General features: G+C 37.6%; 1 protein-coding gene across 1 annotated transcript in view; it reads left to right on the forward strand.

The window, feature by feature from the left end:
- The first annotated feature begins 230 nt into the window (after positions 1 to 230).
- Positions 231 to 18634, forward strand: part of LOC121487625 (kinesin-like protein KIF28P) — a 56970-nt gene continuing 38566 nt past the window's right edge. Inside the window, exons 1-4 of the mRNA XM_041749527.1 lie at positions 231 to 254; positions 361 to 555; positions 12480 to 12683; positions 14280 to 14315. Of these exons, the coding sequence (XP_041605461.1) occupies positions 252 to 254; positions 361 to 555; positions 12480 to 12683; positions 14280 to 14315 (438 nt within the window). The 5' untranslated portion in view covers positions 231 to 251. The remainder of the gene's footprint in view (positions 255 to 360; positions 556 to 12479; positions 12684 to 14279; positions 14316 to 18634) is intronic.

The raw sequence follows: 18634 nt of genomic DNA on the forward strand, positions 1-18634 counted from the left end.
GACCATTTCCAGTGTCTTGAAATGGCTGTTTTTCCATATCTTTTTTTCATGAATAATTTTCACCAGTTTCACTGGGGATAAAAAGGGGAAGCTCTTGGTTGCTATAGTTATTATTTTTAGCATAGCTGGGTGTTAGGCTATTTTCAGGAAATTATTATCACTAGAGACAAGGCTTTCAGAAATTCTGAGGAAGTTTAAGAGCTGCTGCTTATATAACAACTGCTAAGAATAACAGAGAATAAAATGAATAAATGGTGAGTGCCTGGCTCAATTTCTTATGAGATATGTATAAAGACTTGCAAAAACAATTCGAATGACAAAACTACAATGACTGACTGTGAATTTGTAATTTGACTATAGAGAGAGAAGAATTCTGGGAGCAAATGTGTGATTTCCATGCATTCCAGGACTACCACCACCATACAAGACCCTAAGAATCCAGAACACAGGAAGACATTTACTTTTGACCTGGCATATTGGTCTCACGATGGATTTCAGAAGGATAAAGATGGCGTGTTTATTTCAGCTGATCCTAGCAGTCAATTTGCAAGCCAGGTAAATTGCTTTAAAGCACAACTTTAAAGGAAGGTGGTTGGGTTTTTTGGGGTTTTTTTTTTTTGTTTTTTAATGAAATGTAACAGTAGAACGGTGTAATTTTTTTAATGCAAGCATGCTATGATATATACTTCCATTTGAGAGTTTGATTTTAAATTTATTCCTTGTTCATGTTAAACATGAGGTCCAAAAGGACAGCTATTGTGTAAATAATTTTTAGGAACTCAAATCAATTGATTTGCCAATGTATTGACATAGTTTGAAAAAGAAGTGTCAGTTTAGTCAATTATATTTTGCCTGTTTGAAATAAGCAAAATTTGTGATGTGCTCAGCATTTGAGATGTCTTGCTTTATTAAGTATTTATCACGTGCCATGTATTATTCCATCTTAAAGTTGCCCACAAATTGGTACAGAGTGACAAGCAAATAAGTTCATTCAGAAATGTTACATGTTCTGGGATAAGAATATGGGATACAATGGGGTACAAATGGAGAGGAGGTCATTCCAATCTGGACAAAGCAAAGCTCATTGAGTTTCTTGGATCTGGGTGTGTATAGCTTTGATCAAATTTGAAAAAATTTCAACTATCATTTTTTTCAAACATCTTCCCTCACCACCAATCAATTGTGGGGAAATGGGATTATGAAGCACTCAATCTAAAATATAGCAGGAAAAGAGGGGAAATATAAAATGGAGCTAGAAAAGAAGTAGGATACAAATAGGAAGATGATAGGCTTAATGCCAGCCATATCACAGTTATTATAGCAGATGTAAATAAATGTGCCAACTAAAAGTCAGAAATTATCAGATTTGATAGGAAAAGAGGGATCCTACTATATCTCTCTATAGGAACCCAATTTAAATATGGACACTACCATATAAATGCTATGAAAGAAAACTATAGAGGACATATTTACATCACATAAAGTAGGCTTCAGAACAAGAAACATTCTGTAATGATAATTAATTCATTGAGGAAATATACCATCCTAAAAAGGTATGTATGTAATAATAGAACTTCAAAGTACATGAAGCAGAAACCGCTAGAAATTGAGGAACAGACAAATCTATAACTGTCATTAGTGATTTCATTGCTCCTCTCTGAGTAATGGATAGAACAAATAACCAAAAATCAGTAATAAATTGAAGACCAGATCAACACCATCAGCCTAACTGACCACTGTGTCAGAGAACACTTGGTGCTATCCTCCACCCAACCACAGTACTACACATTCTTTCACGTGAACACAAAACCTCCATTACAATAAACCATATTCCAGGTCATAAAACTACTCTCAATAATGTAAGATAACTGAAATAACACAGAGTATGTTCTCAGGCCACCAAACTAGAAAGAAATAAGAGATATTAGGAAAATCCACAAATAATCAGAAAATAATGGACTTCTAAATAATCCATAGGTCAAGGAATAAACCACAAGCAAAATTAGCAAGTACTTTGAATAAGAAATTTAGAGGCACTGGGTGGAACCTACTGGATGGTTCAGTAGGTTAAGTGCCTATCTTTGGTTTGTGTCATGATCTCAGAATCCTGGGATTGATCCCCACCTCAGGCTCCCCGCTCAATGGGGAGTCTGCTTATCCCTCTCCCTCTGCTCCTCCCCCCACCATGTTTCTCTCTCTCTCTCTCAAATAAATAAATATTTTTAAAAGAAAAATTTTAAGCTTTATCAAAATTTGTGGGACATAACTAAAGGAAGGCTTAGAGTAATTATATAGCACTGTTATTAGAGAAGCACAATCTCAGGTCAACATTCTAGTCTTCCATCTAATAATTTAGAAAAAGAAGAGCAAATTAAACACAAAGCAAGCAGAGGAAGAAATAAGGACAATAATTAATACAAAATAAAATAATAAGAAAATGGATGAAACTCAAAGCTAATCCTTTCAAAATATCAATGAAATTGAACTTCTGGCCAAACCAGTCATCAGTACCAAGATGAGAAATGAAAGAGAATCATCAAGGCAGATTTTATAGACATTTAAAAAAGAGGAGAATATTATGAAAAACTTATTGCCAATACATTCAACAAGTTAGATGAAATGACACAAGCTACTGAAGTTCACACAAAAACAGATAATTCAAGTAGCCCTAAAAAAATTGAATTTATATTTAAAAACCTCCTTAGAAAAAAACTCTAGGCCCAGATGCCTTTGCTATGAATTCTACCAAAGGAAGAAATAATAAGAATTCTTTAAAAAAAAAAAAGAAATCTTAAAAAAAAGAAAGAAATCTTAGACCTGACAGAAGAAAATTCATTTTTTTGAGGCCAGTATTACACCAAAACCCGCCAAAGATTACAAAAACACCACAGGTCAATATCCATCAGGAGACACAAAAATTAACAAAATTTCAACAAATAGAATCCAACAATATCCATACTTTTTTTTTTATCCATACATTTTTTTAAAGACTTTATGTATGGGGTGCCTGGGTGATTCTGTCCAGTTAGATGTCTGCCTTTGGCTCAGGTCATGATCTCAGGGTCCTGGGATTGAGCCACTGAGCAGGGAGCCTGCTTCTCCCTCTCCCTCTGCTCCTCCCTCTGCTTGTGCTCTCTCTGTGTGTCAAATAAATAAATAAAATATTTTTTTAAAGTCTCATTTATTATTTTCTTAGATTATATTTCTATCAAATAGACTTTTCCTGGGAATGTAAGATTGGTTTAATATTTGAGTATCAATGTAATTCATCATATGATCAGAATGGGGGGAGCATATATGGTCAGATGCAGAAAAAACATTTTACAAAATTCAATACCCAATCAAAATTAAAACTCTCAGCAAAATTAAAATAGGAGGAAACTTCCTGGAAATAAACCTTCCCTGAAGCACATAGGTAACATCCTATTTGATAGTGAAGCACTGAATGTGTTTCCCCTAAGACTGGGGACGAGGCAAGAGGTAAACAGCATTTACTGCAAGTCCTGGCCAGGGCAAGAAGATAATGAATAGAAGATGAATGATATGCAGATTAAAAAAGAAATACTTTAAGAATAAATCTAACAAAATACATGCAAAAGCTACCCACTATAAAACATTACCGAAAGGAAGACATAAATGCATTAGAAGGTTCAATATTATTAAGAATTCAAATTGATGATTGATTGATTCAAAGCAATTCAACCAGAATCCCAGGAGTTTTTTAAACAATTGATAAGTTATTTCAATAATTTACATGAGATTGTAAAAGACCTAGAATAGCCAAATTATTTTTTAAGATTTTAGTTATTCATTCATTCATTCATTCATTCATCCATTCATTTTTTTGGGGGGTGGACAAACAGAAGGAGAGGACAAACTCCACACACTGAGTACAGAGCCCAATGTGAGGCTCTATCCCACAACCCTGAGATCATGACTCAAGCCAAAATCAAGAGTCAGAGACTCAACTGACTGAGCCACCCAGGTGCCCTGATAGTGAAAATTATTTTGAAAGACCCTGAAACCTGAAGAACTTAAAACCCACTAGAGAGCTTCAGTAGTTAAGACAGAGTGGTATTGGCTAAAAGATAGAAATATAGATCAATGGAATAGAATAAAGTATTCAGAAATAGATCCTCATATATTGTCATTCTTTTTGTGATGGTGCTGTAATGGGTCGAATAGTGTTTCCCCAAAATCTGTATCTACTCAATACCTTATTATGTAACCTTAAGTGGAAATAAGATATTGGCAGAAGTGATTAGGTAAGAATTAGGCCATACTAGATTAGAGTGAGCTCAAAATCTAATTTTGGGGGGCAGCCCGGGTGGCTCAGCGGTTTAGTACCTGCCTTCAACCCAGGGCCTGATCCTGGAGACCCAGGATCAAGTCCCGCATCGGGATCCCTGCATGGAGCCTGCTTCTCCCTCTGCCTCTCCCTGTGTCTCTCATGAGTAAATAAATAAAATCTTTTTTTAAAAATCTAATTTTTGTAAGATGAGGGAAATCTGGACATACACACAGGGAGAATGCCATGTGATTATGAAGGTAGAGATTGGAATTATATGGTAATGAGCCAAGGAATGCCAAAGAATGCTGGGAGTCACCAGAAGCTGGGAAGAGTTAAGGAAGGATTCTTCCCTAGATCCTTCAGACAGCATGGCCTTGCCAGCACCTTGATTTCGGACTTTCAGCCTTCGGAATCAAGAAAATAATTTTCTTTTGTTTTTAGTCACCCATTTTGTGGCAATTTGCTATGGCAACCCTAGCAAACTAATAGAGGTGACATTGTTCTTCAAAACTAAAGCCTTTCAACAAATGATATTAGACATCCATGTGGAAAAGTATGACCTTTCATCTTTTCCTCATAGCATATGAAAATGGACTCAGAATGGAACATAGACCTAACAGAGCTAAAATTATAAAACCTCTAAAAGAAAGGAGAAAGTTTCTGTGGTATCAGATTTGAAAGATATCTTAGGTAGGACACAAACCTTAAAAAAATATTTATGTTTTAAGTTCAATTGTAATAAAAGAAAATAATAAATGAGACTGGTGAAAAAACAAACTTTTGCTCTTTACAGCATCCCAACAATAGCATGAAAAGGCTAGCCACAAAGAAAGAAAATATTTATAAAACAGATAAATTACCAAAATATTTAATGAATTCTTACAACTTAATATTAAAAAAGAAAAACAAGTCAGGGGCACCTGGGTGGCTCAGTGGTTGAGTGTCTGTCTTAGGCTCAGGGTGTGATCCTGGGGTCCTAGATGGAGTCCCACATTGGGCTCCTCCCACAGGGAACCTGCTTCTCCCTCTGCCTGTGTCTCTGCCTCTATCTCTCTATGTCTCTCACTAATAAATAATATTTAAAAAAAAAGAAAAGTGAATTTTTTAAGGGAAAAGATTTGATCAGAGGCTTCATTAAAGTATATGTGAAAAAACAATGAAAAAGTATCAGACTTTTTCAGTTAGGGAAATGCAAGTTAACACCAAAATGAAATACTACTACACGTCAATAAGAATGACAAAAATTAAAAATTGACAATATGAAGTATTGCTATACACGTGGACCAATTGGAACTCTAATATAGTACTTAGGGCATTGTAAAAATGTTGAGTTATCTTGGAAAATAAGCATGTTCTTCAAAAGTTATGCATACACTTGACCATATAATCCAGCAATTCTGAGAGAAACAAACATATGCCCTAACAAACAACCATCTGCAAGTGTCTTTCGCAACTTTATATATAATAGTCCCAAACTAGAAACTCACACTGAGAAAGAGGGACAGAGGCACATTAGGGAAACAAGCCTCGGGTACAGAAACCCTCAGATAAGAAGGATATCACAGGTACAGAAGTTCTTCCCAATGATTGAAAGGATGGAGTTCCACAGTGGGCATCCCTAGCCCTGGAGACTTGAATGGCAAGAATGAGCCCCCATAACACCTGGCTTTGAAAATCAGCATGCCTTAACTCTGGGAGAGCCTGAGGGTTATAAGAAACTGAGGCTCCCCTCTTAAAGATCCAGCACACCATAGAACACAATTTGAGACCCTGCACAGAAGCAGTAGTTTGAAAAGCACTATATGTGAAGGTTTATTGACTAGTTTTAGATGATGTGTTAGAGAGTCAGGGATCTGTAGGAATGTTATCCAACAGCCATCCCTAGACCACCTGGTTTCGCCAACCAGGGGAGATTGTGCTACTGGGCCCTGCAGGACATCCTATACATAAAGTCACTATTTTCAAGACCAAGTGACATAACTGACTACGTAATAAACAAAAAGGAACACAAAGGGTAAGACAAATGGGGACATACATATATATGTTTCAAATGAAAGAATGAGATAAAACCTCAGGAAAAAAATGAAATGGTGATAAGCAATACACCTGATAAAGAGTTCAACGTATTATTCCTCAGATGCTCACCAAACTCAGGAGAATGGATGAACACAGGGAGAATGTCAAAAAAGAGACAGAAAATATCTTTTAAAACCAATTATAGCTGAAGAGAAGAATACAATAGCAAATGAAAAAGATATTAGGAGGGATCAACAGCAGATCAGAGGATGCAGAAGATCCTTTCCACCACCCAGTTGAACAGCAATTATAACAAAAAAAAAAATTTAAATATGAGCATAGGTTGTGAGACCTCTGGGACAACATTCAGCATACTAACATTTGCATTATTGGGGTCCCAGAAAGAGAAGAGAGAGAGGAAGGGGCAAAAAAGTTATTTGAAGAAATAATAGCTAAAAACTTCCCTAACCCCTGGGAAGAAAACAGACATCCAGGTCTAGGAAGCATAGAGAGCCCCAAACAAGATGAACCCAAGGAGGCCCATACCAAGGCATTTAATAATTAAAATATCAAAAATTAATGATAATCTAAAGAAGAGCAAGAAGAAAGCAAAATGTTTTATACAAAGTAAACCCCAAAATGCTATCAGTTTATTTTTTCAGCAGAAACTGCAAACCAGAAGTGAGTGGCATAATGATGCCAGAAAGGAAAAACCCTACAACCAAGAATTTTATACCTGGCAAGATTATTATTTAGAACTGGAGAGAGAGTTTTCCAGACAAAAATTAAAAATGAAAAAGTTGATCACCACTTAACCAGCCTTATAAGAAATGTTAAAAGGATTCTTTAAGTGGAAAAGAAAACACCATAAATAGAAGAAATTAATAAAGGGAAAATTTTCACTGGCAAAGGCAAATATATAATAAATGTAGTAGATCAATTACTTATAATAAAGCCAGTATAAACGTTAAAAAATAAAAATAGGGCACCTGGTGGCTCAGTTGGTTAAGCACCTGCCTTCAGCTCAGGTCACAATTCCAGGGTCTTGGGACCAAGTCCTGTGTTGAGCTCCCTGCTCTGTGGGGGGGTCTGCTGCTACCTCTCCCTCTGCCCCTCCCCCTGATTGTACTCTCTCTCTCAGATAAATAAATAAATAAATAAGTAATCAATCTTTAAAAAGGTAAAAAAAAAGTAGTAAAGTAATTTATATTTTAAGAAATGAGTTAAGGGAAACACAAAACTTAAAAAATGTGAAATATGGGGATGCCTGGGTGGCTCAGCGGTTGAGCGTCTACCTTTGGCTCAGGACTTAAGTCCCCGAGTCCCATGATCAAATCCCACAACGGGCTTCCTGCATGGAGCCTACTTCTCCCTCTGCATATGTCTCTGCCTCTCTCTCTCTGTGTGTGTGTGTGTGTGTGTGTGTCTTTCGTGAATAAATAAATAAAATCTTTTTAAAAATATGAAATAGGATGTCATGTACATAAAACATGGAGAGGGAGTAAAATTGAGAGCTTTCAGAATGTGCTTAAACATAAGCAATCATCTCTTTAATATAGACTGCTATATACATCAAATATTACATGTGATTCTCATGTAACCACAAACCCAAGTCCTATGATAGATACACAAAAAATAAAGAGAAAGGAATCCAAGCACAATGCTAAAGGAAGTTATCAAATCACAAGAAAATAAAAACAAGAAAGGAACAGAGAAGAATTAGAAAACAATCTCTGAATAACAAGAAGTACATACCAATCAATAATTACTTTAAATGTAAATGGACTAAATACTCCAATCAAAAGACACATGGTGTAACTAGATGGGTGAAAAAAACGAGACCCATGTATATGCTGCCTACAAGGGACTCCACTGTAGATCCAAAGACACCTATAGATGGAAAGCACAAAGATGGAAAAAATATTCTAGGTGAATGGAAGTGGGGGGGAAATAAAGCTAGAGTAACAGTAGTTCTATCAAACAAAATAGACTTTATTTTTTCTTAAGATTTATTTATTTGAGAGAGAGAGAGAGAACATGCAAGAAGGGAAGGAGCAGAGGGAGAGAGAAAATCCTCAAGCAGACTCCCCACTGAGCACAGAGCCCTATTTGGTGTTCCATCCCAGCACCCTGAGATTATCACCTGAGCTGAAATCAAGAGTCAGATGCTCAACTGACTGAGCCACCCAGGCACCCCAGACAAAATAGACTTTAAAACAAATACTGTAAGAAGAGACAAAGAAGGGCACTATATAATAATAAAGCAAACAGTCCAACAAGAGGATATAACAATTGTAAATCTCTATGCACCCAATATAGGAGCACCTAACTATATAAAGCCAATATTAAGAGACATAAAGGGAGAAACTGACAGTAATGCAATTATAAAAGGGGACGTTAACACCCCAATTATGTCAGTAGACAGATCATTCAGACAGAAGATCAACAAGGAAAGTGTGGCTTTGAATGACGCATAACAAGAGGGACTTAACAGCTATATTCAGAACATTTCATCCTAAAGAAGCAGAATACGCATTCTTCTCAAGCACACGTGGGACATTCTCCAGGATAGATTTCATGTTAGCCCACAAAACAAACCTCAAGAAACTTAAGAAGTTTGAAATCATATCAAGCATCTTTTCTGACCACAATGGTATGAAACCAGAAATCAACTACAAGAATAAAACTGGAAAAACCATAAACAGGTGGGTGCTAAACAACATGTTACTAAACAGCCAATGGACCAACATCAGAGAGGAAATAAAAAAATACATGGAGACAAATGAAAATGGAAACACAAAGGGTCAAAATTTTTGGGATGCGGCAAAAGCAGTTCTAAGAGGGAAGATTATAGTGACACAGGCCTAAGTCAAGGAACAAGAAAAATATTAAATAAACAACCTAACCTTACTCCTAAAGGAACTAGAAAAAGAACAAACAAAAGCCAAATTTAGTAGAAGGAAGGAAATAATAAAGATCAGAGGCAAAATAAATGAAATAAAGACTTAAAAAATAGAAAATGTCTGTGCAACTAAGAGCTGGTTCTTTGAAAAGATAGACAAATTAATAGATCTTTAGCCAGACTCATCAGGAAGAAGGAGAGAGCTCAAATATGTAAAATCAGAAAGACGGAACTTACAACAGATATCAGAGAAATACAAAGAATTACAGGAGACTATTACAAGAAATTGCAAGCCAACAAATTGGACAACCTATAAGAAATGAATATATCTGTAGAAACACAACCTTCCAGACTGAATCAGAAAGAAAAAATCGGAACAGACTGACCACTGGTAACAAAAGTGAATTGGTAATTAAAGAACAAGGAAAAAAGTATACAACCAAATGGCTTCCCAGGTGAATTCTACCAAATATTTGAAGAAGAGTTAATATCCATTCTTCTCAAATTATAAATACACAAAGATCAAAAGCACAGACTACAGAGCCAGAAATAAACCCATGCTTAAATGGTCAGTTCATCTATGACAAAGGAGGCAAGACTATACAATAGGGGAAAACACAATCTCTTCAGTAAATGGCACTGAGAAACTGACAATTACATGAAAAAGAATGAAAGTGAACCATTTTCTTACACTATACAGAAAAATTAAGTTGAAATGGGTTGCAGACCTAAAAGTGATAACTGAATCTATAGAAATCCTAAAAGAAAACATAGGCAGTAAACTCTGAGATAATGGTCTTAGCAATATTTTTATGGATTTGTGGCCTCAAACAAGGGAAACCAAGGCAAAAACAATTAGAACTACATCAAACTAAAAAGCTTTTGCATAGCAAAGGAAATAATCAAGAACATAGAAAGACAACCTACCTAAATCAGTGGAACAGAATAGGGAGCCCAGAAATAAACCCATGTGTATATGGTCAATAATCTATGACAAAGGAGCCACAAATAGGCAATGGGGAAAGGATCATGTTTTCAGTAAATGGTGTTGGGGAAACTGAACAACCACATGAAATGTGACAAATGAAACTGGACCCCAACCTCAACCACTCACAAAAATTAACTTGAAATGTATTAAAAACCTGAACACAATGGCTGAAACCATAAAAGTTCTAGAAACAAACAAAGGTGGTAAGCTTCCACACATCGTTCTCAATAATGATGTTTTGGATTTGACACCAAAACCAAAAGTAAATAAGTAGGACTATATCAAAACAAAAAACTTCTGCACATAAAGGAAATCATCAACAATATGAAATGGAAACATAAGAAATAGAGAATGTTTGCACATCATGTATCTAGTAAAGGGTTAATATCTAAAATGATGAAGAACTCATACAAGTCAATAGCAAACAAACAAACAAAAGCAAAAAATCAAAAACCAAACCCAAGGGCAGCCCGGGTGGCTCAGCGGTTTAGCGCTGCCTTCAGCCCAAGGCGTGATCCTGGGGTTCTGGGATTGAGTCCCACATCAGACTCCCTGCTTGGAGCCTGCTTCTCCCTCTGCCTTTGTCTCTGCCTCTCTCTCTCTCTCTCTCTCTCTCTCATGAATAAATAAAATCTTAAAAAAAAAAAACCCAAAGCAAACACACACACAAAAATCCAATGAGCCAATGGGCAGAGGAACTGAATAGGCAGTTTTTCCAAAGATACGCAAATAGCCAACAGGTATATGTAAAGGCACTCAACATCAGTCATCACCAGTGAAATGCAAATCAAAACCACAATGAGACATCCCCTCACATAAGTTAGAATGACTTATCAAAAAGACTAATTCTGGTGATCATTTCACAATATATACAAATATCAAATCATTATGTTTTTCACCTGAACCTAATATAATATGGTATGCCAATTACATTTCAATTTTTAAAAAAGATTTATCTATTTTAGAGAGACAGCTTGAGCATGCATGCATGAGTGGGGGGAGGGGCAGAGGGAGAGAATCTCAAGCAGACTCCCCACTGAGCATGGAGGTCCATGACCCATGAGCTCATGACCTGAGCTGAAACCAAGAGCCAAAACTTTAACCAACTGAGCCACCCAGATGCCCCACATCCCAATTACTTAAAAGATAGTTTTAACACACAGCAAGAGAGAATTTTTCTGGGATTAGTATGGTCCCAATGTTTTCAGAAACTACTGGTCAAACTACATTTTTGGCCTAAAGCTCCCTTAACCCTTGTAAGTGTAATAATTTTTATTCCTTTCTTATGAGAAATGAACTGTATGAGAAGATTGTTTACTGTCTGAAATCATACTATGTTAGTATGTGCATCTTTCCCAGGAGTAAAAATTATATAAATTTACAAATGTATCTATTACCAAGGCCCCTGGGTGACTTGGTCAGTTAAGTGTCTGCCTTCAGCTCAGGTCATGATCTCAGGGTCCTGAGATTGAGCCCCATAACCCTGCTTCTCATTCTCCCTCTGCTGCTCCTCCTGCTTGTGCTCTCTCTCTCTTTCAAATAAATAAGTAAATAAAATCTTTTTAAAAATGTTCACATTGCAATGGAGGGATTGTGTAAATCTTACTTACTATTTTATTGATATTAGAGATCAGAGAAGAATGTACTCAGATAAGAGAATATTGCTGGCTGTGGCCATGGCCCAGATTCTAAAACAGCCAGACCACATCCCTTCTTTCAAGCAGTTGTGGGCACAGGCATCTGTGTCTCCTACTTAAAAAGGCAGGGGTGGAGGTGAACATGTATGTGTGCATGTTGTAGAAATGCTCCAGAACCACTGGGTCTTGTGGCCGGGAAAAAAAAAAAAAAAACAGTTTACCAGCAGAGGACTACAACTACTGTGGGCATTTTGTGATGTTATTGCTTGGAGTCAAGAACAATGAGAAAGTAGAAGATGCTTTGACTGGTCTCTATCTCCTGGCACCTTGGAATTTTTGTCTAATTGCTGGATTTTAAGACCTAGCCAGGCTAGGTTTGAGCAAGGCTGCAAGATATCCAGATTTGCTATTGGATACCAGCTACTTAAAGATCCATGCTGATCGTGGTGATTTGGTTTTCCAAATTGCCAAATCCCTTTTTGGTCTCCAGCTTTATTCCATTGGTTTTAAGACAGCATCAGAGTTTTATATCAAATAGGTCGTATTGTATTAATTAAGCAATTCATCAAAACCAGAATATTTATTATATGTAAAGGTTTTGTGAAAACCCTGTGCTGAAGGCGGTGCCTGTGATCTTCTTTCCAGAAAGATATTTTCCACGATCTTGGTAGGGGAATTCTGGACAGCGCTTGGCAAGGTTATAATGCCACCCTCTTAGCCTATGGCCAGACTGGCTCTGGAAAAAGCTATTCCATGGTTGGGTTTGGTGCAAACAAGGGTATCATTCCAAATGTGTGTGAAGAGCTCTTTCAAGCAATTGAGAAGTGGGAGGGAAATCAAGAATACCAGGTATGTGATATCCTAAAATCCCTTCTTTAAGGAATTTCTTGTTTGGAAATTTCCAGCTCCAAATTATCAGCATCTCTCTTTCAGGATAATGTTAATTTTCCACACCAAAATCTCAGGATTGCAAAATCAAGTTGTAGCTAACTAGAATGTGAATATTTTTGTTCTATGAAGGCAAACCCAAGGAAATATTTTTAAAAGGTACTCTGAGTACCCTAGAAGCAGATGACTTAAAAGTTAATACAAGGGATTGTTGTTGAGGCTGATCCAACAAGACTCTCATTGATCCCCCCTCTTCTACCAAGGCTATGGATGTGTCCTCATTTTTCTTTCTTTTCTTTTCTTTTCTTTTCTTTTCTTTTCTTTTCTTTTCTTTTTTTCTTTTCTTTTCTTTCTTTCTTTCTTTCTTTCTTTAAAATTTTTTTAAAAATAAATTTATTTTTTATTGGTGTTCAATTTGCCAACATACAGAATAACACCCAGTGCTCATCCTGTCAAGTGCCCCCCTCAGTGCCCATCACCCATTCACCCCCACCCCCCGCCCTCCTCCCCTTCCACCACCCCTAGTTCGTTTCCCAGAGTTAGGAGTCTCATGTTCTTTCTTTCTTTCTTTCTTTCTTTCTTTCTTTCTTTCTTTCTTTCTTCTTTCTTTCTTTCTTTCTTTCTTTCTTTCTTTCTTCTTCCTTTCTTTCTTCTTTCTTTTCTTTCTTTCTTTCTTTCTTTCTTTCTTTCTTTCTCTCTTTCTTTCTTTTCTCTCTCTCTCTCTCTCTCTCTCTCTCTCTCTCTCTCGTAGGCTCCATGTCCATGGAGCCCAGTGCAGGGCTCAAATCTGAGATCGAGACCTGAGCTGAGATCAAGAGTTGGATGCTTAACCTACTGAGTCACCCAGGTGCCCCATGACATCCTGTTTTTCATGAATAGCATTCTATCTCTCTCTGAAGCTATGAACAAAGGACTTAAAAGAACACTTTCTTCTACCCCATACATTGTCTGCTTTCTTGGAGTTCCTTTTTTCTACTGTTTGTTTAATTTCTCATATTGGTGGCTTTCCTTGTCTGCTAATCCTAGGCCATTTGTTTAAAACATGTAACACTCAAGCTTATTGGAAGCTCTTGGGACATGAGATGTGACTGGCAAAACCCACCACAGGGCGATGAATTGCATAAGCCCACCTTCTCATGGGTGGGGGTGGCAAATATCAGTATCTTAGGACCTTTCTCTATGCTACATGCATTCAGATTCCTCCAGTCTATGCTTATGGGATATCAGCTTGTCCAGAAATATTCCAAAAACACAGTAGGGTAAAGACCAGTCTTTTTTTTCTACATATGTTCATATTAGGGGTGAGCAATAAACACTAATCTTTTTCTGTTGCCAATTGAGACCAAAATACACACACAGAGTTGTGTATGTTTTTAATTTACTTTAGGAACTTCCATCATATCATTAAAATTATGTGAGAATCACTTATTGCATGTGACATCACCATATTTAACATTAGCTTCTCCCTCTGTTGGAAATTTATGTTGGTCCTATATTACTTTTCTCCCCAGAGATGAGGTTCCAGAGAATATTTACTTTATGTTCTTTTCTACACAGGTTACATTCAGTATGCTGGAAATTTACAATGAACAGGTAACCAATTCTTTTTTTTTAATTTTATGTATTTATTCATGAGAGACACAGAGAGAGTAGAGACACAGGCAGAGGGAGAAGCAGGCAGGCTCCCTATGGGGAGCCTGATGTGGAACTTGTTTCCAGGACCCCTGTGATCATGACCTGAGCCGAAGGCAGATGCTCAACTGCTGAGCCACCCAGGTGCCCCCCTGTAACAGTGATTCTAACCCTCTGACACATACATCTAAGGGACTCTGCAGCTTATTAACCACCAGGGCTACCCCCGACCCACCTATAGATAGAGTCAAAACTCTGTAGCCTGGCATTGACTACAGCCCTAATCTGTCTCTCCAGCTCCCTTCCTTGTTCCTTTATTTTTATTTATTTTATTTTATTTTATTTTATTTTTTATTTTATTTTATTTTATTTTATTTATTTGTTTATTTATTTATTTTCCTTGTCCCTTTATCTCCGTACTATCCTTCAGCCCCAGAAACTCCTTCCTTTCCAGAACATGTCATTCTTTCCCACATCTACCCTTCTCTGCCCTTGCAAGGGCAGCTCCAGGGTCAGCTACCCTATCCATCTTGAGGCAGTTGACCTTGGTCTGCCAGTAGAGTAGAGGAGGTGGCCAACTTTATTTTTAAAGAGCCAGATGGTTTCTTTCTTTTTTTAAGATTTTATTTTATTTATTCATTCATGAGAGATACAGAGAGAGAGGCAGAGACATAGGCAGAGAGAGAAGCAGGCTCCCTGTGGGGAGCCCAATGTGGGGCTTGATCCTACAACCCTGGGATCACACCCTGAGCGGAAGGCAGATGCTTAACCACTGAACCACCCAGGCATCCCATGGCCAGACGGTTTCTGATGCAACTATTCACTTCTGCCCTCATGGCACAAATGATGCATGAGTGATGGATGTGGTGGTGCACCAGTGAAACTCTTCTAGGACACTGAAACTTCAATTTCACATCATTTTTGACGTGGGACCAAGGGGTTAGGGACAGTGTAGGTCTCTAAGGAATTGGTGCCTGTTAGAAATAAGGCCTTCAGGACCTTGGAGGGCTGGCTATTGTCAAGGTTGCTTTTGGTCTCTAATGAAACATCACCAGTAAGGTGGCCATGGTTCCCTGGGGATTGCCACACTCTGCATGCCTCGGGGTTTATCAGTGGGTTGCAAGTTGTCAGGAAATTTAATTTCAGCTGCATTTCTCTTCCCTTATTCTTCTTATCCATTTTCCCATGTCACAAAATATTCTTATTTTTGATTTTTTGCAGTCATTGAAAAATGTGGAGAATGTTCTTATGTCAAGGATCATACAAAAACAGGGGGCTGGCTGAAGTGAGCACTCATGCCACAATTTGCCTGTCCTTGTGAACACATTTCTATAGGAAATACCCTCTCAATACTCAACACACGTGTAGGTTTAGAAGGTGCTCCCGAATATTCACTGAGTGTATGAATTAACAAAGGTATCTAGGGATCCCTTGGTGGCGCAGCGGTTTGGCGCCTGCCTTCGGCCCAGGGCACGATCCTGGAGACCCGGGATCGAATCCCACGTCGGGCTCCCGGTGCATGGAGCCTGCTTCTCCCTCTGCCTATGTCTCTGCCTCTCTCTCTTTCTCTGTGTGACTATCATAAATAAATAAAAATTTTAAAAAAATAACAAAGGTATCTAAAACCGTAAATTTCTTATAAAAGACATATCCTAATAGTTTTTGTGTAAACCCAAACACTATCCAAAGCCTTGCACTTAATCATTCCTCTTTTTTAAAAAAGATTTTATTTATTTATTCATGAGAGACATAAAGAGAGAGGCAGAGATATAGGCAGAGGGAGAAGCAGACTCCCTACAGGGAGCCCGATGCAGGACTGGATCCCAGGACCCAAGGATCACAACCTGAGCCAAAGGCAGATGCTCAACCACTGAGCCACCCAGGCATTCCGCGCTTAATCATTCTTAAATAAATATTATTAAAGGAATAAATCTGTCAGTGTTTTTCTCTTTATATCAAGGAAATAAAATATCCATTTTGAAAAAAATATATCCATTTTGTTTCTTAGGTTCTTTCATGTGTCATTTATTACCATTGTAGGTTGATAGTAAATTCAAATTTTTTAGGTTTTTATTTAAATTCCAATTAGTTACCATATAGTGTTATATTAGCTTCAGGTGTATAATATAGTGATTTAACCCTTCCCTACATCACCCAATGCTCATTACAACAGGTGCACTCCTTAATCCCTCTTTCCTCCATCCCCCCACCCACCTCCCCTCTGGTGACCAGCAGAGTGTTCCTAGAGTTAAGAGTCTCTTTTCTTGATTTCTCTCTTTCTTCTTGCTTTGCTCTTTTGTTTTGTTTCTTAAGTTCAACATATGAGTGAAATCATATGGTGTTTGTCTTTCTCTGAATGGCTTATTTCGCTTGGCATAATACTTTCTAGCTCTATCCACACCATTGCAAATGGCAAGATTTCATTCTTTTTTATGACTGAGTAATATTCCATTGTGTATACATACTACATCCTCTTTACCCATTCATCAGTTGATGGAAACTTGCACTGCTTCCCTAATTTGGCTGTTGCAGATAATACTGCAATAATCATCAGGGTGCATGTATCCCTTTGAATTAGTGTTGTCATATTCTTTGGGTGAATATCCCATAGTGTGATTGCTGGATCATAGGGTAGCTCTATTTTTAACTTTTGAGGAACCTCCCTACTGTTCTCCAGAGTGGCTGCACCAGTTTGCCTTCCCACCAACAGGTTCAGAGGGCTCCCCTTCCTCCACATCCTCATCAACACTTGTTATTTTTTGTGTTTTGGATGTTAGCCACTCTCATTGTGGTTTCAATTTGCATTTCTCTGATGATGAGTGAAGTTGAGCATTTTTTCATGTGTCTGTTGGCTATCTGCATGTCTTCTTTGGAGAAATGTCTGTTCATGTCTTCTGTCCCTTTAAAAATTGGATTGTTTTTGAGTTGTTGAGTTTTATAAGTTCTTCATATATTTTGGATACTAACCCTCTGATATGTCATTTGTAAATATCTTCTCCCATTATGTAGGTTGCTTTTTAATTTTATTGTTTCCTTTGACATACAGAAGCTTTTTATTTTGATGAAGTCCCAGTCATTTATTTTTGCTTTTGTTTCCCTTGCCTCGGGAGACATATCTAGAAAGAAGTTGCTATGGCCTATGTCAAAGAGGTTATTGCCTGTGTTCTCCTCTAGGATTTTGATGGCTTCCTTTCTCACACTTATTTCTTTAATCCATCTTGAATTTATTTTTGAGTATCATGTAAGAAAGTGGTCCAGTTTCATTCTTCTGCATGCTGCTGTCCAATTTTCCCAACACTATTTGTTGAAGAGACAGTCTTTTTCTGACTGGATATTCTTTCCTGCTTTGTTGAAGATTAATTGACCATATAGTTGTGAGTTCCAAATGAGTTCTTATGCTAAGGTCACTGATTAAGTTTCTATTTCTTTCAAGTTGCTAAAGGTCAGAAGACAGTATGGCTCCTTTATCTCATACCAATAACTTTACGAGGACAATTTAATTTCCTTTGTTACCAAGTTCTGGTGGACATCTCAGTGTGGTCCTCCTACTCATATCTGTTTATGATGATACTCTGTCTGAACTCTGTTTCTTCATCCCTAAAATAAGAACACCTGACATTCTAAGAAACTTTCCATTTCTCATATTCCTTGAGTCTTTGGTATTTTCCCAGTAGGTATTTCAACAGTCAACTGAAGTGTAGCTTATCAGGTATTTATAATGTTTTAGACATCATACCAGACTCTGAGAATGGGTTAATCCCAAGACTTAATTCCTACCATGGAGGAGTCTTGTGGGCACTACAACACCCTCCCCAGACAGTGATGTATTACATGTGTGGCATGAATGGTGAAGAGCAAGGGAGAGGAGGGAACCCATGACTACCTGGAATGTTGGGCCACATTGGTCAATGCTGGACTTAGACTGGACCTCAAGAAATATATATGAGTTTGGTGAGGCAGCAGGAGGGCTGGAGGCACACCTAGGGGCACTTTGGGCAGGATTCATTTTGACCAGTCCAAAAGTACAGAAAAGTGCATGGCATTTAAAGCAATAGTCAGTATGCTGTGTAGCCAGAGTTGTATACATGGCAGGGATGTCAGGAGATGAAGCTCAAGATAAGTTCTACCAAAAAGTAACAGGCCTTTGTCCTGGAGGCAGTGGAGAATCAGTGGAGCGTTTTACAGGGAAATCAAATAATCAGATTGGGATTCTAGAAGAGTTCTCTAGCAGCAGAGTGAAGTTGGATTTGAAGGTGTACCAAATAGAGGCAGAGTTAGGG

Source organism: Vulpes lagopus, chromosome 1 (assembly GCF_018345385.1).
Source record: "Vulpes lagopus strain Blue_001 chromosome 1, ASM1834538v1, whole genome shotgun sequence".
Classification (NCBI taxonomy): domain Eukaryota; kingdom Metazoa; phylum Chordata; class Mammalia; order Carnivora; family Canidae; genus Vulpes; species Vulpes lagopus.